Consider the following 20,460-nt stretch of genomic DNA (forward strand, 5'->3'; position numbering starts at 1 on the left):
TCCCCCCCAGAGCATCACATCGCCCACGGCCCCGGCTCCCATAGCCCACTGGGCTCGCAGCTCGTATGTCCTCAGCAGCCACAGCCCCCCGCCCCCCAAGAAAGCTGGGCTGTTGCTTAATGAAGTGGAATAAATTTAATCTGTAACTATAAAATGTCTAGGTTAGCGGCAGTTATGGATGCCCAGAGACTGGGCAGAGCCTGTCCCCTGCAGGCACCCCTGGGGACACGGAGACTCCCCTCATTTCACAGAGGCGGCTGGCTGGATGTTAGCTTTGCGCTCCGCTTCAATGCAGTACTTCTCAGGAAGGCCGGTGGCTCTGCAGGGGGGACACAGGGCGGGTGTGAGGGGGGCATGGGACCAGAGAGGAGGCAGCAGGAAGCGGGCCCCGGAACCGGGGGGCCCGCACCCCCACCCCTGCTCCCACAATCCGTCCCCCAAACACATTCCCCTCAAGGCTCTAGCCCCCTGCCTCGGAGCTCCCACAGAGCCAGGCAGCCCCAGTCAGGGGGCAACAACCTGTGTGAGCCTTCAGTCAGGAGAAGGGGCCTTCCCAGAGCGCCTGCCACCTCCCTCCGGTCCCCTGACTCCCACACGCCCCGCCCTCGGGGAAGGGGAGGGGAGGTGGGCCGCACGGATTGCAGCGCACCTCAGCTCTTCAATCTTTCTCTTCTTGATGTCATCAATGTGCTCACGCCGCTTCTGGGCCTCCTCTTTGAGGCGCTGGCCCTCCTCGAAGGTGGCAATGCGGTCCTGCACCTGCTTCTGCTGGTTCTCACGTACCTGGCGCCTGAGCTCGTTGGCATGCCGTAAGCGCTCGGTGGCCTTTTTCTCCTCCTCCAGCCGCTCCTTCTCAATCTGCTCTCTCTGAGCCCTGGAGCGGGGACACCGGTTGCCGAATGGACTAGGCCGAGCTGGCCCAGCGAGGAGAGGCACTGAGGAAGCCTTCTGGAAGGGCTTCTCCAGGGAACATGCTTCAGAGACCACAGGCCTGCACACTCCCACCCTCTTCTGAGGCTCAGAGACCAGCCTCCAGGCCGCCTCCGTGCATGCCGCCCCTCTCCTCAGCCAGGCCCGGCGCCGGGGGCACTCCATGTCAGGGGCATGCTTAGACGGGCCCCGTGCTTGCTTCCATTCTGTTCCGTCACCGTTTTGAAATTCTCAATATTTTTTGAACAAGGGATCCCCCAGGCCCTGCAAATTATGTAGCTGGCCTGTACTCAGGGCTTCACCCACTGGAAGCTATTTTATTCCAGCCTTCTCTTTTGCAACGATGCACAGCTCCTCTCTAGCTGGTTCTAAGATATCCTTCTTTCTCTCTCTCCCTTTCTGCCTTCCCACGAACAATCCTAATGACATTAACAAAACTGCAAAGGGGATGCTCAGAAGTGACAAGTGCTGGTGTTGGTAAAGCTAGCTCTCCTACTTGCTGGAAGAAAGAAGGAGTTGTCCCTGGGGCCTCTTAGTGCTCCAGCTCTCCAGCTCTCCAGATTCCTCATAGGAGGCTCTTTGCAAGGGGATTTTCACGGGCCCTAATATCCTGGAGAAAGCGGCCAACGTGGGCCAGACAGACTCCAAAAAACCTCAAATGAAATGTATTCACATCTCAGGGGAAGCGCTGAGCTCGGCCACCCTGAGCAGTCATCTTAGTTCTTTCTCGACATAACCAAAAACGAGAACAACATGTAAAATCATCTTGGGCAGGGATTTCTCACCTGCTCCCTGCCCTGAGGGCACTGGTACCCCACAAAGCTCCAAAAAGCACCATGTCACTTATTCACTTCCCTCTGGCCAGCCATCTCCCCGGCCCCGAGAAACACCAGTGTCGTCTCAGCTCTCGGTAACTCCCGCACACCTGCGGTCACCTGCACCTGCCACAGGGCCCCCCAGTCTGCCCGGAGACACCTGCCGACTTCCTCACCCCTCTCCATTTATACTCCAACCCCAACCACTCAGACGCCCCCGTGATAGCAAGAAACCACACCTCCTCGCTTACCCTTGTATTTTCCTATACAGAGAATGGGGTTCTGTTGTTTCATCTCAAGCAAAACAGGCTGGAAACAGGAGCCTGCCTGTGTCACTAGGGAACCCCTGGGCAGCTGGAAATCTGAATGGGGCAAGCCTGGTCACTTCACAGGGTTATAGCCGTGACCTTGGAGCCTGACTGCACTACAGTCACCCGGGAGCTTCCAAAACCTGCTGCTGCCCAGGGCCTCACCCCAGACCAGTTACATCAGAATCTGTGGGGGTGGAGCCCGGGCCACAGGACTTTATGTGAGCTCCCGGGTGTTCCTGAGAGCCACGGGGTAGGGTAGGTCAGCTATCTCTGCTTAGTCAGTGGGCTCCCAGGCAAAGGCATCCCTCTCTCCAGAAGCAGGAAGCACATACAGAGGCCATCTACGAGGTCATGCTTTTGAAGGAGGAAAAGTTGGATTGCTGGCTACAGCAGAGACGCTCCTAGAGCTAAAAGAAACCCGCCCTGGTGGTCACATGGCCCTGGAGACAGCAGGTCTAAATGCTAACCTAGGACATCGGGTGAAGCTGAACGTGTCCAAAGGGCTGGTCTCACTTTAATAACTGGCTAGTGCACATGCTTTGGGCAAACAAAGCAAAGAAGGGACAAATGGGTCAGTGGCAGAAGTAGGACCCTTAATTTCTTCCCATTAATATTTATTAGTGCCTGCTAAAGGCAACACAGGTGTCCAAGGGCACACAGGCTGGTGAGGGCAGACATCTGAGAGGTAGTCTGGAGCCCAGGGGCGGAATCTGTGGGGCTGTTAAGGAAGCCACTTCCTTCAGAAGGTTTCCAGGGACCATGGCACGACCCTTGTGGGCAGGCAAAGCTACGGAGCCAAAGGGCACCGCAGCTGGTGGGGACAGGCTGGGGGCCCACGGTCCAATAAAAGACCAGGAGCCTGGCTCTGACAAGGGCAGAGGTTCCTACAGGTCTGCTCTGCCTCTGGCTGGTGGGTCTTGGGTGGGGGCCCAGGTCTGGTCTGGCATGCAAGTACCTGGGGCCGTGCCAAGGACTGAGAGCAGGTAGACCAGAAAGCCGGGCTGCACCACTGCCTCTCCACTTACCTGAGCGTAATTTCTGTTATTTTGTATCTACACCCCCCATTCCAATTTTGTTTTGTTTGTTTCCTTTGAAAGCTTCTGATCTTACAGAGTCTGAACCAGAGCAAGAAAGGAGTCATTCCCAGTTTGTCCAGAACAGTGCCAGGGGGACACCCCCGGGGCCGGGTCTGGTGGTGGCAGATCAGACTGAGAGACGCCAAAGCAGCTCTGGCTGCCGGCAGCTCTGGGGGTGGACGCGGGGCGGGGAAAGTGACAGATGTGAACACTTCACTTCCACTTACGGGTGGGAATTTTCACTGAGCCAAAAGGGAACAAAAATAAAAGGATGAAGGGTTGGCAAGGCAGGCAAGATGGATAAATATAGGTGAGGTCCATCCAAATATGAGTCTCCCACATCCTCCCACATTAACTGGCAAGGACAGCATTTTGTTCACCTCTAATGTCTCCTGAAGCATCCAGCACAGAGTCTTGAATTTATACGCTTAAAACATATTTATCAAATGAATGGCAAAGACCCCAGCCCCCAACCCAGGCTCTTCCCCAGTGACCCACAGCCTTGGTGTTTGAAGTTCTTTCTATCTCTCCTCGACCTCCCGGCTGCAGCTTCATCCCTAACTTACAGGGGGACATGGCGGCAGGGGAGGGCAGAGGGACCAGACATACTTTTACTTACACCTTTAATCCTCCGGGACAAATAATCCCGATAATACCCAATTCCTTAGCTATGTCAAGGTGCAGTCTTCCAAATCCCTAATCAGAAAATTCTTGGCTCTCAGTTCTTGTCTTTGCGCATTTCAGCTCTGCATCTAGCTGGAATGACTCCGCCATCCCAGGCAAGATGAATGCACATCTGTCTGTGGACATGCCAGCAAGTCCTCTCCGCCCAGTAGGGGCCATCCCTGCCACAGTACACGGAAAGGAAGCCGAGGTGCCCAGCCCCACCTACCGAAGAATCCTCTCGAACTCATCCCGGTCCCGTTGCACCTGAACGGCCAGAGCGTGCTCCTTGAAAGCCACCTGCTCCAACCGGCTTTTACGCAGTTTGGCTTCCGTCTCCACCTTCTTCTGCGCATTTTCCTTTTCCTTTCTGCGCCACTCCCTGTCTGCAACCTCCTGGTTGCGCTTGGCCCGCAAGGCATCCTGGGAAAGGAGAAGGTGGGGAGACCCGCGAGGGTGCAAACCGACCTCGGAACTGACCGGGTACCTTAGGAAGACCCCGACTGCAGACTCTGACACAGCCCTCTTTGAGGAGTGCCGTGCATTTCTCTGGCAGCAAGACTGTTGCGGGAAAGCGTACGTGGAATCTTGTAGAACTTTCTGGTCGGAAGATACCCTGGGGGGTCTTGGCTTGTCCTCCCCCACCGCTGATCCCAATTCTTTCCCTACACCTCCAACACCTCCAGGGGCCCTACAGTCGCCTCTCATTTTAAAAACTGCTAATGATGGAGATGCCACAGTTCCCCTGGTGACACAGTTCAGTGATAGTTACAGTTGAAAGTTCTTCACGTGGCAGCCAAAAGCTTTCTCTTGAACCTTCAGCACATAATGCCCTGAGCAGTCCTCACTGCCGCAAGCACTGGGGGCAGCTCACCCCTTAGCCCTCAGACGACTCAAGTCTAGGTAACCAGCACGCCCCACCCCTTCCGCAACTCTGTCCGTCAGGTCGGTTTTGCAGGCTGTCAAGGGAATAGTTAAGGGAGCTGGGGAGCCCCAAGGAAGCCGAGACCAAGAAGGTACCTGCTCTGCCTGGTAATCCTGGGCCTTCTCCTGCATGGCCCTCAGACGGGCGATCTCCTTCTCTTTCTCCCTCCGTATTCTCTCCTGCTCAGCCTCAAACTCTGCCTCTCGAGCCTGCCAGGAAGAAAAGGTCTTGTAGAGCAGCTCCCGTTGCCCCAGCCTTGCAGAGAAACGAAGTTCCTGCCACAGTCTGTCCAGTATCTCCCATATCACTCCCTGACTCTTTTTAAGGTAGGGCAAAATAACTAGCAATGCATGAATAAAGTCAATTAGCATTGCAAAATCCTTCACTGTTTACCAAATGCTTCCTCCTATATGATCCCAGAGGGCCCCTACTACATTTTACGGGACAGGTATTATAGACGAGGAAACTGACATTCATTCAGATCAAGGGTCCTGCCCAATATCGCAGAGCTAGTCAACAACCAAAGAGGATTTGAACGCAGGTATCCCAAGCCCAGCCTTCATGCTCCTTCCACTGTATTGCAGACAATGTCTAAGTTGCAAGGCCACTGGGCCACGTTTCTGCAAGTAACAACTGTGGCACCCTGCCTGTCTTGTAAAGTGCAGCAGGTGGAAGTTACCTCATTAGTCCCTGGGCAAATGGCCAACCATGCTTTGGGCAGTTCCACTGTGGTTAGCAGATACGCAAGGAGTGAACCATCAAAGTTAGCTCCCTTTGCCACTTCACTGGAAGAACAGACATAGCCCTAAAATCTTCCCAAACCCAGCCTCCCAACTACCATTCTTGGGTAGTCATAAGACTAATGGCTTGAGCTGGGTGGAAATGTGATCTCCGTTCCCATAAAGAATATTCCATAGCCATCATTCTACCCGCCCAGACTCCTGGGCAGCCCAGTGAGTTGCCTACTTGTGAGCTATGCACAGGGGCTGTGTGTCAAAGCTGGTCTCTGTTCCACCTCGCACCGGATGGCAGGGTAGGGAACTCCAGAGGTATCCACAACCAATCTCTGTCCTTAGCTCTAACGGGGCAGCCCCAGCTGCAAGAACAGAGACCACCACTCCATCTAAACTGGGCTTAGAAGCTTTTTCACCCCCATTCCGCACTGCCCCCAATCACTCCGTTCCTCAGCCTGGCTCCTGAGTGAGTCCGCGCAGCATGAGCAGCATCTCCCCATTCACCATGAGCAGGGTCACTCTCTGCCCCGCGATGCATTTATGCTGACAGCTTCCACAGCAGTGGTGGGAGAAGCTCTACTCTCAGAGTCTAGCCCCCAGTACAGGATGCCCAGTACAGGAATTTTCACAAGAAATTTATGGGGCAGGTGACCCGTGATCACTGGGGATGTAATTATGCATTCCATGAGGAATCCACAAAAACTTTCCTTTCCTCAGTAGTTTTCATTTTCTTCCCAGTTTGTACCTGACCTTCATCCAACTTCTAATCAAAGATGTTAACAAGGGTATAACATCCTAATTTGGGTGTCCCTTCCAGCCTACTCTCTATTAATGAACCAGTGGCCAAGATGAAGAGAAGAAGGAGCCAGTCCCTTGAACGAAGAACATGAATTCTGGAATGGACACATGGCTTCCTGTCATGAGTCCCCTAGATCTCAGGCCTGACGCTCCCCGTGGCCAGAAGTCCCGGGCATCAGAAACCTACCATCTTCTTCTTGGTGAACTCCATCACCATCTGGTCTGCCAGTTTCTCCTGAGCCAGCAGCTCTGCCTTCTGTTTCTGGTTTTCATCATTAATGCGCTTAATCTCAGCTTGCATCTTTAGTTTTTGCTGGTGCCTCCGTTCCATGTCCTGCCATCAGAAGGAAAAGAGCCTCCAAGTAGGAGGGGACAAGACCCAGAGACACTGGCCCATAAGGACAGAGACACAGAGGCAGGGGCACATGCCCCATCTGCCGGCCAGCTGCCGCCGCTAGCCTCTGGTCAAGCCTCACCAATGACCCCTCGCAGCCAAATGGCCTCTTTGCAGTCTGCACTCACGTGGCTGGTGGCAGCCCGACTCGGATGATTTCTATACACTCTCGGGGAAGTGGAGGCTCTTAAAATTCTCCCCGGTGTCTCCCACATGTCATGAGAAGTCCTACCCATTGTTGCTGGTCTTTTCTCCTGCCTTCAATTTCCCTCTCTTCGTCAAACCCTAGCTTCTGGTCTCTATTCCATAGTGATGATTGAAATAATAAAGTATTGCTAACTGAGTATTTTCTATTCACTGGGCCCTTTATATAGCCTATCTCTGAAACCCAAATTCATCCCCAAACTCTGAAAGGTAGAATTTGTTCTCTCTCATGCAGGTGAAGACACTGAGGCCCCAAATTTATTTGTCCAGGGCCATCCAGCTAACAAAATCCAGTGCCAGAATTTTGAAACCTGGTCTTTCTAGATTTTATTATTTATTTATTTATTTGACAGAGAGAGACACAGCAAGAGAAGGAACACAAGCAGGGGGAGGGGGAGAGGGAGAAGCAGGCCTCCCGCAGAGCAGGGAGCCCAATGCGGGGTTCGATCCCAGGACCCTGGGATCATGACCTGAGCCGAAGGCAGACGCCTAATGACTGAGCCACCCAGGCGCCCCAAAACCTGGTCTTTCTAAATTAAAGTTCCAATCTTCTCGGGAAGATTGCCCCAACTTCCAGTTCTCTCTTGATTTCTGAATCCCCTCTGCACGTAAGACGGTGCCACGCCTCCTGGGATTTGGTTAGGCCCTGCCTTGTAGGTCCCCATTCATTCCTGTGTGTTCATCCTGTCCCTGCCAGAGGACGGGGACCATGTCACACTTCCTGTCTTCCCTGGCAATATGTGTAGCCCAATGAGAGGAAAACAGCAAATAATCAACTAAAACAGGGCAAGGGGGAACCAAAGTGAGTGGCATGGGAGAAAAAGGGGAAAAAAAATGGTAGACACAGAGAAAGACAATGAATGATGGAGGACAGGGTGCCAGTGTGACCCTGAGTGACAAGATCCCTTCTAAGGAAGGAGCCTGAGCCTTTCAAAGCCTGAAGATCAGAGCGAGCACATTCTCGGGTCCCAACGTAGAATCTTATGCAGCTGGCCTACCTATATCCTCCCATCAATCTCCACCTCTTTCCTTCAAATTCTTCCACCCAACAACTCCCCCCACACACCGTTTCCAGCTCCCTCCATCCCTCAAAGGCTATGCCCCACCCTAGACTTCCAGCTGCTTCTCAACCCAGCTTCTGCCCTGACTCATCCAAGACAACTCTGCTGGCTCTCCCCGAGCTGGACTCACAGCCACGTCCAGGCCTTCCGGAACGCCTTCTGCACCAGATCGGCACAGCACCCACTGCCTCCCACCCGGCTGTGGTGCGTGAGTCACAGCGGCCAGCATTCCCTCACTCTCCCCGCGCCTACCTCTTCACTCACCCCACTTTTCCCCACCTGGCCCAGTGACTCTCCACTCCTTTCCCCTTCTCCTTTTCTTCCTTTCCTTTCTACCTGCTTCCCACCAGATTTAGGCCTGCCATCAGTACCCATTATTTAATCCCATTGACCAGCACAAGGAGAAAACCTGCTGAACACTGATCTAGGACAGATATACCATCATGCATTGACCTACTTCTTTGCCTATTTATTTACTTTTCAGGTTGTTGTTTTTGTTGGTTCCAACCATCATCAAATCACTGGGGGATGACAACCCAATCGTCCATTAACGTGGGGAAAGAAGAGAAAAAAATCAGGAATACAGATCCCACTAGTTAAATGACACCATGAGGAAATAATCTGACAGATCAGAATGGGGGAAACACTTCAAGTTGACTTGCCTGGGTCCCTCACAAAACCAGTGCCAAAAAAATCAAGGAAGGAACGAACGAGAACTCTTCTAGGTCAAAGCACATGAAAGAGGCTTAAGTGAATGCAAGGCAGGGACCTTGATTGGATCTTGGTTGAAAAAAAGAAAACTGAAAATACATTTTTGGAACACTTGGGGAAATCTGAATGTGGATTAAGTATTAAATGATATGACAGAATCACTGGATTCCAATTTTTCACGAGGGGATGAGATACCAGTACTGATGACTGGTAAGAGAGCATCTTTGTTCTTCCGAAATAAGGGCTGAACCATTTAGTAGCAAAGTCTCAAGATATCTGCTGTGAAAGAGTTTAACAGTAACAGAATACGTATAAGCCCCCAAAAGAGACAAACAACTATGGCAGATTCACAATTATGAAATCCAGGTGGAACATCGATGGATGTGATATATATAATTCTTTCAACTTGTCTGTGCGAACAAAAATTCTCAAAGGTAAAAAACTGAGGGGGGGCAGAAAGAATAAACACCCCAAAGGCTCCCCTTGCCCCCGCACTGTGCGAGCGGCCTTTATGTATTGCAACAGACCGAAGCGGGCAAACAGAAGAGGGTTTCTTTAAGTTCACTGGTTTTGGGCAGGTATGTCATCATTTCTTTTGCAGTGGATATGCCTATTGATTTTACCTAGACGAACGGAGAAAAAAGGTTTGGCTCCTCCACACAATTAACCACGTTCGGATGCTGTGTACTTGGAGTGAGGGAACAGCAGGGAGCCTGAGCCTAAGACAGAGCTAAGACATCTACAAAGTGTATCACATCCCTAAATAGGTGCGGGAAGACTATTAAACATCCCTGTGTTGGAAACAAACTGAGTGTTTTTGGAGTGGGGGGTGGGGTGGGAGGGATGGGGTGACTGGGTGATAGACACTGGGGAGGGTATGTGCTCTGGTGAGCACTGTGAATTGTGCAAGACTGTTGAATCTCAGATCTGTACCTCTGAAACAAATAATGCAATATATGTTAAGGAAAAAAAGAAGAAGAAGAACGTAGCGGGAGGGGAAGGATGAAGGGGGGGAAATCGGAGGGGGAGACGAACCATGAGAGACGATGGACTCTGAAAAACAAACTGAGGGTTCTAGAGGGGAGGGGGGTGGGAATGGGTTAGCCTGGTGATGGGTATTGAGGAGGGCACATTCTGCATGGAGCACTGGGTGTTATGCACAAACAATGAATCATGGAACACTTCATCTAAAACTAATGATGTAATGTATGGGGATTAACATAAGAATAAAAAAAATAAACCAAAAAAAATAAATAAACATCCCTGTGTTTATGTGTGCAATGCACATGGCTGTATATTTCCTTTCTGTGTCCATGCCCACGGATGTGTTGGTCTCGGACCCCAAGTCCCCGGGAGGCAGGGACAGAATCTGTCCAAGTCCCTGTTCATCCCCCAGTATAGCGCCACAGCCAAATGAACATTCAACAAGGCCATAAAAACTGATGGCGATGGTGTTGCGAAATGAGCATGTGCCTGACAGAAAATCAGTCCACACCCTGACACCCCCAAATCTCGGAGAGCTTTGTTGCTGTTGCTGGTGGAATTTGGCATCATCTGTCCAGCGTGTTACCCTTAGATCCTCCTCCTGGAGCTGTTCCATGTACTCCAGCATCTGGTCCCTCTCCTGCTCCCGCTGCTCGGCGAGCAGCGACCGCTCCTCCTGGTTCTTTTCCATCTGTTCCACAATATGCTGTCTTCCTCTAGGAGTGAGAAGTACCGCAGGGGCTTAGAAACCCACGTCCACGTTCCTCTGCTCCAGCCTCCACCCAAATAACCCCCAAGATGGGAGGTGTCCCAGGGACAATTGGACAAGCACCCCCTACACATCGCTACTCTTCATGAGCCCAGACCAAAGTCCTTCTCGAGTGTCCGGTGTCGTGAGGGTGCTGTCCTCTCCTCTTCCAAGCCCCCCTTCTTGAGGCCCCCCTTCTTCATTTGTTTGCCCAGGAGTGCACCGCACCTCTGCAATGCACAGTCTGCCTTTCAGTGTGTCAAGAGCTTCTGAAATCCTACCGCCTCCCAAGCCCTCCCTGAGCAACCGTGGGATGCTAGGTTCCTAGCCAGCTTCGCAGTCAGAAAGCCCAGGACCTCTCCTTCCTCCCGTGCCTCGGCTAGCACCCAGTGTGTCCTGTCTCCCACCCACCTCCCACACCCACTTCGTTAGCTGTCTATCTTATGCCCCATCTCACGTGCCACGGACCTCCCACCCCTGGGTCTGAACAAGCCTCTGCACTCAGCGATGCCCTTGCTCAACAGTAAATAGCAGAGAACTCAGAGTTTACAATCCCTGCTGGTGGCAGTGATTCCCTATGTGTTGTTGGGATGACAGTAAACTTAGACGCATCCAGACCCCATGATGTATGAGTAAAGGCTGGGAGAATGAGAGAAGACACAGGTTAGGGTAGAACTGAGAGGAAGGACAATGAGATTCCCATCCAGGTGGAGCGCTTGAATGGCTTCATGACTCCAGATGAAATACACAGGAGGAATGAGTAAAAGAGTTACATGGAAGCGGGCTGAGGCTCAATATAAGGACCAACTCAGATCATTAGAGTGGCCTGATGAGGCAGAGATTTTTCTTTAATTGGAGCTGTTTATGCAGAAGATGAAGAGCCACTTAGCCATTAAATCCACATTTATGGGGAGCCTGCTACAGTCGAGCAGCTGCCTACGTGAAGCACAGAGGCGAATGGTTCAAGAGCACAGACTCAGAGGGGGAGAGAGCAGAGCCAGTCAGTGTGGTTCAAGGTAACTCTCACCTTATATGGTTGATGTTCTAGACCTGGGACACTGTGGGCCTATAATTTACCTGTTCTGGTAAATCTACTCGTCCTTTTGGTAACTTTACCCGCTCTGGTGAATTTGGTAAATAACCTGCTCCGATAAATTTACTTGTCCTTTTCTGCAAAAGGAAGGGGACTGAATTTTTCACCCTAACGTGTGTTAAGCACCTGCCACAGGCCAAACGCTCTGCTAGGTCCAGGAGCTACAGGAATGAACCAAGACAGGAATGCTGTCTGGTGAGGGCCAGAGAGCCCCAGTGCGAGAAGCCATGTGCTGGAGTATAAACATGGTGTGGCAGGACGCAGAGAAAGGGACCCCGGAGCCTGCCCGCTGAAGGGATAGAGCTTTCCAGGGGAGGTGACAGCAAAGCCACATACTAAAGGAAGAGAAAGTATTTTCCAAGGGAAAAGGAAAGAGAAGAGTATTCAAAGCAGAAGGAACAACAAAAGCATAAACCGTGAGGAGTCCAGGCGTGCTGGGGGACGGGGAACCACAGAGGGATGGCAGGAAAAGCTAGGAAACGAGGCTGCATTGGGGCCAGACTGTGAGGCACCTGTTATGATCTGAGGAATCAGCTTTGAGAAGCTCTGCGGTTCTATGAATGTCATCATAAGGTTTTGAGATCATAGTAGATGGTAGTAATGACCATTTCTCCTCTGTTCCCTCTTGGCAAGGCTACTGGGACCTAAAGACCCATGGAAATGACAGGGAGGGAGATGCCAAAACCACCGCTGTACCTGATTCTTTCCTCCCTCCTCTTCCTATCCAGCTCCTCCTGCCTTTGAATGGATCTCTGTCGTTCTACCTCCATCATCTGATCCAACCGCTTTTCCTCTGCATCCAATTCTCTTTGAATCAGCTGCTTCTCCAGGATTTGGGCATCCCGGATGGCATGGCACTTGGCATTGAGGATGATCTGCAGGGGGGGCGGAGGGGGAATGACACGGTGGCACCAGGTCTAGGCACAAGGACGGGGAGGGATGCACCATGGGGTGTGGAAGCTGGAGGGGAGAAATGGGAGCAGGGCACTCCTGAGCGTGCCGGACCCGCGCACAGCCACACGCAAGCCCGGGAGAGCAAGAGCATTCCTGTGCTCACCCTTCCCTGAGTGTAGCTCTGTGTGAACACTCACTGGCTCCTAAGAGTGCTAGCCTATGCAAGGAGAAGCCTCACTAGCACCTCTCAGGGCATTGGGTCTTCGTGTTTTGGGGGCCATGGACCACTCTTTGAGAATATGAAGAAAGCAATGGGCTCTGTCCTCCTTAAGATTCACTTACATACATACACATAAAATTTCCATAAAACTTCAGAGGTTCAAGGTCCCCCTTAGGGACCCATGAACCCCAACATTAGGCCCCCTGTTCTACTTCTCAGGGAAACTGAAACACTCGTGCAGAGGCCAAGCGACTAGACTTTTTAAGCTGGAAGAGCCCAACATGACACATCAGGGGACAGCCTTCCATAAGAACGACCAAGTGAAAGCTCTGGAAAATAAAAGGAGGCATGAGGACAGACAACCTGGGAGAGAAGTGTAGATGACGGGGTTGGGAGTCAGCGGTGTTCGTGTGCTTGGGACGTGAACCACATGCCAATGAGAAACAAAAAATCCACCCGAGCCTCTTGTCTTCATGCTCTCAGCTAAAGGAAGCCCTTTGGGCTCCTCAGGAGAAGCCCGTTTCCCCGCAGGAGAGAAAGGGAAGGCAGGTCCTCACTTGGCAAAGCTCAGTTCACCCCGAGAATCACCCTGCTAAGTAGTTTTACCACTCTTGTTTGACACATGAAGAAAATGAGGCCCAGGGCGGATGAGTGACTTGCTGAAGGTCACACGGACAGCATGTGGCAAGGCCAGTCCTCCCTCTGACCACAGCAACTCCCCCCTCCACCAGCCCCTCACCCATCACCCCCTCCTTGCCCCAAGTCCATCTGGAGCTGAGGCCATCCAGAGCCTAAGAGGAGGGCGGGAGGAGGGGAGGAACGAAGTCCCCACCTTGCTCATGTCCTTGAGCTCCTCCTCCTGCTGCATGCGCAAGGTGTTGGCTCTCTGCAGGAGGTTCTGGGCCCTCTCCTTGGCCACCTCCTCTAGGTCGCTGAGCTTCTTGTTGTTTCTCCACACCATTTCCTTCTGCTTCATGATCTTCTTGCGCTTGGTCACCGCGTCCTACGGGAGACAGTCTGGATCAGTAGGGGACTGCCCGGGGTGCTGGCCCGGCTACCACAGGCCACCCAGGAGGACCCTCAAGGTGGCTTCACCCATCGTGCTAGCAGAACCCAGAAGTCTCTCGGCCTGGCTTCCTCCTCACCCGTCCTCCGCCCCCCAGCTGTTCCCACACCTGGTGTCCACTCTAGCACGTCTCTGGTCTCCATGAAGCACACATTCACGCCTCCTTCCAGGACCCACAGACTAGAGCTCCCCCCTCCCATCTGCAGAGATCAGGGCTCGGGGAGGGCAGCTACCACGATGGCCTCCTTCTCCTTCTTGAAGGCCTGCTCCCTGGCCTCGAGCTCTTCTCTGGTCAGCAGGTGGGATGCCCATTTGACGCGTTCAAACTCCTCAGGGCTCATGATGAGGGACTCCCCAGAGGGATCCTTGGCGGGAACGCTGCCCCAGGGGATGAACAGTCAGTGGAGAGGAGTGGGAAGCTCTCAGCACCGCACCACAGGTGCTCGGCCCTCCGCCCCTCCCTCATCACTGCTGGCGTCCCACGATGCCACCCCATGGCGGGAGAGACCGCCCGCTGCACCACCGGCCCACTGGGGAGAAGGGGTCCCAGGTGAGGCATAGGCCAAGCAGAGACATTTTAAGGACTTTTGCTGAAAGGCCTAGTGTGCATGTCACCTTCTCGGTGCACCCATCAGAGACCCTCCCCCGCCCCTCATGTGCACATAGGCCAATCCCCCCACCAGACCGAGAGCCGACCTCCTCGGAGGCCACCGCGCTCTGCTGTCACGGCCTGGGCTGTGCCTCCTACCCCCGGGCACGGCCTGTGCGGGGACCACGCACTCCTCCAGGATGCAGCCTCTGCTGGCCCCGGTGGCCGCCTAGCCTCTGGCTGGGCCCAGAGGGAGAGCGCAAAACCACGCTGGTGAACTGGACTTTAAAAATAGCTTATTCTTCAAGGATGACATAAAAAGGGCAGGGGGGACGCCAGACAAGGTTGAAATGGATGCTGTGAGAAACCTAAGCATCCCTGTCCATCCGGCCCAGAGAGAAGCTTTGAGCCCTAAATATTAATTAAAATCTCTCATCAACAACAGTCAGAAGCATGTCTGCGGACCTCTCCTCCTATCCGCCCAGCACATTCAGCAAACCAATAGCTAATTATAATGATTACAAACAAATGACATACACTGAAGGTGGAGGCGGCAGGAGCAGCCCGGGCCGGGAATAAAGCTGCTTCTGGGTGAGGCCATTTAACAGGGACACGGCAAGGAGACGCAGACCATCGGAGGCAGGAAGTGAAACCTCATCTCATAAAATGCGTGTGTGTGTGTGTGGGTGTGGGTGTGGGTGTGGGTGTGGTGGGGAGCAGTTCAGGAGGAGGGCCGAATGAGTGAGTGGATCCGGGGCTTGGCCCGGGACCTGCAATGACCAGGACCGATCTGGCCCACCCCAAAAAGGAACCCTTCCTTCGCCCCACCAGCGGCTGCAGGAGGCGGACCATGCATGGCCGTTTGCCACCAGGGCCGACCAGACTGCGCTCCTGGGGCCGTGACCCAGCCGCGCTGCCCCAGCTCATGACACAGACAACACTTCCTGGGAGCTCGAGTTCTCCGCGGGTGGAACCAGGGCTGGGAGGACGGTTTCAGAGAGTGCAGCTGGAACCAACCCCCACCGCCCCCAGCGACAGCTGTTCCCCCTGCTGAGCTACAGACCTAAACCACAGGGGCACCGAGCAAGGGGGCAGCTCTAGTCAGGAAGCCACGCAGAGCCAATCCCAAAGGAACCCAAGAGCCCCAGGGAATTTCCTCTTCTGGCCCCAGAGCCTGGGAAGAAGCCAGGGGGCCAATTAGCATCTGGTCAGTTTCCCTTTACTTCAGATTCTTGGTACAGCCAAAAGGAGTTGACTCATCTGGACCATTTCTCTTTACCAAGAGCACTAAGGGGGGCTCAGAGAGGACCCACCAAGCACGGCCCCTCTCGCAGTCCCATGAGTCCCACCGCAGCCAGGAGACAGGGGAAAAGAAGAAGCGGGGGATCGAAGGCAAAGGCAAGAATCGATACAAGAGGGGGAGCAACAAGAGAGGCCAAGATGCCAAGGAAGGAGAGCTAGGAAGAGAACAGGGGAGATGAATAGGACAGAAGTGGGGCTCGACTATCTGGAGGAGATCAGATAGCCCCTCTCCCTGCACAGGTCCTTAGCAGAAGTGCAGGCTGGGATGGGGAGGCAGGGCCCTGAGCCCTGGGTACTCACATGAGTTTCCGGACCATGTCCCGGGTGATGAGCTGGATGGTCTCCGGCTTGTTTTCCAAGCCCAGGGCAGTGAGGGTTTTCCGAATGGCATGCTTATCTCGGAGGACCACAATGGGGCTGTCGCTCTGGGCCTGAGGCTGTGGGGTCAGGAAGCCGGCTTAGAAGCTGGTCAGCCCACATCCTGCGGGTCAGTCCCAACTTCTTCAAGGGCAGCCTTCCCCTGTTTCTTCCGCCCCATCCAATGGCAGAAAAGGCTGACTGCGGCCCAGATGGCGGGACCACCAAGAGTTTCCAGGGCACTGAGAAAGCAGTACACTGCTCTGCCCTTGAATATGGCTGCCTTCTTACTGACCAGTGCCTCTGAGAACAAGGCCTTCCCATGTCTTGGCAAATAGTCCTGGAAGGATGGGGAGGGGAGTGGCTAGTGTGTGTCCATTCCTAACCTGAAACCATCAGGCACAGAAAATCTGGGGTCTCTAGGTTCTCCTCCCTTTAAGATTTATGAAAGAAGAAATAATGATCTCTCTTGGACCCACATCGTGGTTTGAGATAATACCATTTGTTACAGACTCATGCAATCCATGATATTCGGAATTTTTAATCCTTCCTTATGATTAATTTACTTTGGTCCCCCCGCCCCCGAAAAAATCATATGGAGGAGGTTAGAAATGGCCAAATGGCCTGGCGGAGACCTGCTTTTACATGGAATGTGGTTAGAAAGTCAGGGAATCAGCATTAGAAGGCATACATATTAAATGTATGATTTTTTTTTCCAAAATATTCCAACCATGAAAGAGTCAGGTAATAAGAAAATGAAAGCACTTATTTCAGGAAAATTTTGAACGCAGGAGAGAATTTCATTTGTCATGAAGGCAGCGACCGTGATCCTGCCTCCATGGAGGTTGTGCAGGTCCTTCGGGTCCTGAGCGCCCTTCGCCCTTTGCACAGACCGTCCCCAGAGTGTTACCACCAGCTGCAGTCCATCTGCTTCCGAGAGGGCGCGACTCAGGCGCGCCACGGACCGCTTCTGCCCCCTGCTGCCGCTTCAGAGACCTCCGCTCCCCCAGCGAGGAGGCCAAAGAAAAGGGCCCGGAACAGGCATTTCTCTGACTGCCCCTCCCGCTGTCCCAGCTGGACGACTCCTGGAGAACTCGGCCATTTCCAAACCCTTCATCACCCCACGGGCCCAAAACAAAACCTGTCTGTAAGTGAGGGTGCATTCCTCCGATTCTGTCCCTGTGGATAGGAAAACCGATGCAGATGGCCGTCTTCTAAATGGAGAAAGGCGGGGCGCCTGGGTGGCTCAGCTGGTTAAGCTGGTGAAGCGTCTGCCTTCTGCTCAGGTCGTGATCCCGGGGGTCCTGGGATCGAGTCCAGCATCGGGCTCTCTGCTCAACGGGGAGCCTGCTTCTCCCTCTGTGTGTGTTCCCTCACTGTCTCTCTCAAGTAAATAAATAAATAAAATCTTAAAAATAAGTAAATCAGAAAAAAATAAATGGAGAAAGGTGCCTTCTCGAACCCTCTGGAAGGTCCTGTTTGTTTAAAGATTTATTTATTTCCTTGAGAGAGAGAGCGCTCACATGCGCAAGTGGAGGGGGTGCAGAGGCAGCAGGAGAAAGAATCCCCAAGCAGACTCCCCGGGGTCACGGATCACACTCCCCGAGGATCGCAGATCACGGATTACCGGTCACAGATCACGGAGCTAGAGGTGGGGCGGTGGGCTTGATCTCACACCCCTGAGATCAGACCAGAGCCAAAACCAGGACTCAGACGCTCAGCCGACTGAGCCACCCAGATGCCCCTGGAGAGTCCTTTTTGGTTCACAATGAGGACAGCGAGGAGCACGGACATCCGCTGGGCTCCCACCACCTGCCGGATGCACAGGTGTTCCCACCAGCATTCACACCACTCCTGGCATCTTTCCTGTCCTTTACTCTGCCCCTCCGTCTCTCACTGCCCTCTCTCCATGTCCCATTCTCCTTCTGTCCTTCCTTCTCACCTGCTGCACTTCCCGTGTACCAAGAATATTCCAAGTCATGCTCTCGCTAGCTCTCCTTCTCTACACAGAAGAAGCTGTCGGCCTCTTAGTGGGGACAACACCTGCACATGAAGACCTGCTCGGGATTTCCCAAAGCTAATGAACCCTGTTAGTTGAGCAACTGGGAGAGGAGGATCTGTGGTTTTCTCTGATGCTGTTCTTGGACGGAGGGGCAATATGTTGCTCCAGGTCTGTGAGCTCGGTCCGTGGCCCTCACACGTCTTCATCCTGGGGCACTCACTGGGCAACGACCTGCTCTCTGCAGCAGAGTCCCCCTCAACATCACAACAGATTTTAAATGCAGGGCAGATGTGAAGATTGCAGGGGTGGAGGGGCCAGGTACCCCTGATCACAGGGCCCCACTAGATGCCAGCGTCCGGCTGCTCGGGTCTCCCTCTGAGAGTCATCTGGGTGACTGGCTTCATCCCGAGCAACACCAGTCCTGGTCACTGCCTCCCAGGGCCAGCTACCTGGAGGGGCTGGGTGACAGTTACCTTGACCCCTCCGAAGAGGCTCTCATCCACCTCGGAGCTCACGGCTTTGGTCCGGTAGCGAGCCCTATTCCTCGACCTGTTGGAAGTGGTGGAGGACGAACTCAGGACGCCAGTGGTGCTTAGCGGCTGCAGGGAGAGGCAGAAAGGCCGGGTCGTCAGTACCGAGGGGTCGGCTGGACCCTGGGCAAGGGAAACACCTCGCATTTCCTCGTCCCCACACTGAAGATGGCCAGGTCATCGTGTGGTACAGAAGGGAGGAGGAGGGAAGTGGGGATGGCAAGAGGACGTCATCGTCATCCTGGTCCCAATTTCCCCCAAGGACACTGTCTTGAGAGGCCACGTGGGCTGCCTCTCCGGAAAGGTAGCATCCTCTCCCACCTCCAAGCCTCTTGGCCTGAGCTCTGAGCCCCTTTCACGACTAACACCGCTATCTGACATCCTCCGTGTCCCCACAAGCTCCCAAGGTTATGGTGGGGACCAGAGGACACTGAGGATGGAAAAGCACCTTCCTGCTGCTTGGCTCACAGTTCGTGCCCAGTAAAGTTCAGTGGATGAAGGCTGAGTGATTGCTTCACGGCTTTCACTCCTGGGACCCCAAAAGCATGCACTTTTAACCAGCCAGTGTCTTCCTATTTGGGGAGAATTCCTCATCTAATGAGTTGAGATAAGGCCTATCTCCGACTGTAGACGCTAAAAACACCAGATACGCTCCTTCTGAGCCTGGGCAAAGGGCCTCGGCTTCACCAATCGGATCCCCTGAGCCGGAGAATGGAGGGGAGCGGGTGGTGCCAGGAGAGCCCGGGGGAGCTCTGGCCGAGGCAGCGTGGTAAGGACCCGCGGCAGCACCCCACAAAGCTGCCGGGGCTGGGCGTGCCACGGTGCAGCCAGGGGCCTTGCCAGACCCGCTCTGGGTGGTGATTTTGACTCCGGTTCCAGCTGCAGTGCCTCCCTTTGTCCCCGTTTCCCAAGCACAGTTTCCCAGCCGGGGAGCTCCCCAAAATCCACCCCCCTCTATGCCCTCGCACTTAAGTCAGAGTTCTGGCCCTGTTGCCTCCAGCTAGCAATACTAGTACTTCCTCCCCTCCCAAAGCCCAGCTCAGCCCCGAGGGGAGTCTGTCTCCGGGAGGTGACTTCTGCGAGGACTGGGGGCGACTCCAACCTTACTCTAAAGCTGACCCAAATCTCCCTTTGGAGGAGCCAACCTGTCCCCCAGTCCTCTAAGCTGGGGTGTCTCGGCGGCATGAGCTACCCACTGGGGGTCTCCCAAGCCTGGGAATCAGCAGCCGTCAAGAGGACAGCGCAGACAGGGAGAAGGACCCTGTCGTTGCAGGTCACTAAGCCCTGGACGATGTGTTTTGAAAGCTCTCTCCGATCCGCCCTGACCAACCAGATTCGGCAGCACCTGTTTCACCTGCCTCGGGTTTTCCCGCTAAATCAGACGATTATTCTCCAGCCGCGCCCCGCTGTGCGTGCCCTCCCTTCTTCCTCACTGCCTGGCCCAGCCGGCAGGAGGCTTACGGTGGGGGCCTCCCTTTACAGCTTCAGGCAGCCCCGGGACAGCAGAGCAGGAAAGCTTGGGTTTATTAGAAGGTAAATATAGCAGCCCCGAGGATGCCTAATAACAGACTCGGAAGGGTCATTGTATGGTTAGTGGTGAGCAACTGCTCCCCTTTCCACCAAAAATAGAAGCAGAGGAAATGAAAAGAACCTGCAGTAGGTGGGACTGAGGGCAAGCATTGGGAGGGGAAAGGTGGAAGGTACCGGACCAGCAGGGATGGTGTGAGTTCTGCCTCTAAGTAAGGAAGAAGGTGTGGTGCCTGGCCCATCAGAGGAGTGCGACACGCATTAGATGAAGCCCGGGTGAATGAAAGCAAGCAAGGTGGCCTCTCGCGGGCCGCAGGCCAGCTTGACTGGAAGCCTCCCCAGAACACGCCTGACTCTGCGCCACTCCCCGACTCCACATCTTCCAAATCACTGTGGAAAATAACGTAGTGACGGGGCTTTGGAAGACAGATGAAAAGTATTATTATTGTTTTTGCATGTGTTCTCCTGTTTCTTTTCAAGGGCTCCTGCAGGTTTGCCGTTTACCCTCAGGTGTCCACCGGGCGAC

General features: G+C 53.8%; 1 protein-coding gene across 1 annotated transcript; it reads right to left on the reverse strand.

Annotated features, from left to right (window-relative positions):
* Nucleotides 1-240: 240 nt before the first annotated feature.
* Nucleotides 241-18,661, reverse strand: CFAP45 (cilia and flagella associated protein 45). The gene is made up of 11 exons (XM_035009583.1): nucleotides 18,345-18,661; nucleotides 15,819-15,955; nucleotides 13,861-14,005; nucleotides 13,394-13,564; nucleotides 12,144-12,322; nucleotides 10,193-10,322; nucleotides 6,440-6,586; nucleotides 4,816-4,929; nucleotides 4,025-4,218; nucleotides 650-874; nucleotides 241-319 (listed from the first exon to the last, which is right to left on the reverse strand). Exons 1-11 carry the CDS (start codon nucleotides 18,552-18,554, stop codon nucleotides 241-243), a joined length of 1,731 nt encoding a protein of 576 aa, XP_034865474.1. The 5' UTR covers nucleotides 18,555-18,661.
* Between the last annotated feature and the right edge of the window lie 1,799 nt (nucleotides 18,662-20,460).

Source organism: Mirounga leonina, unplaced genomic scaffold (genome assembly GCF_011800145.1).
Source record: "Mirounga leonina isolate KUSES-001 unplaced genomic scaffold, KU_Mleo_1.0 Mir_154, whole genome shotgun sequence".
NCBI classification, from domain to species: Eukaryota; Metazoa; Chordata; class Mammalia; order Carnivora; family Phocidae; genus Mirounga; species Mirounga leonina.

Coding starts and splice junctions, on each gene's coding strand:
- CFAP45 (XM_035009583.1), bottom strand. CDS start 18,554: ATGCGAGGTGTTTCCCTTGCCCAGGGTCCAGCCGACCCCTCGGTACTG. Junction 15,956..18,344: donor TCGGAGGGGTCAAGGTAACT/GTCACCCAGCCC, acceptor CTGACCCCACAG/CCTCAGGCCCAGAGCGACAG. Junction 875..4,024: donor GAGTTCGAGAGGATTCTTCG/GTAGGTGGGGCT, acceptor TCCCCGCTCCAG/GGCTCAGAGAGAGCAGATTG.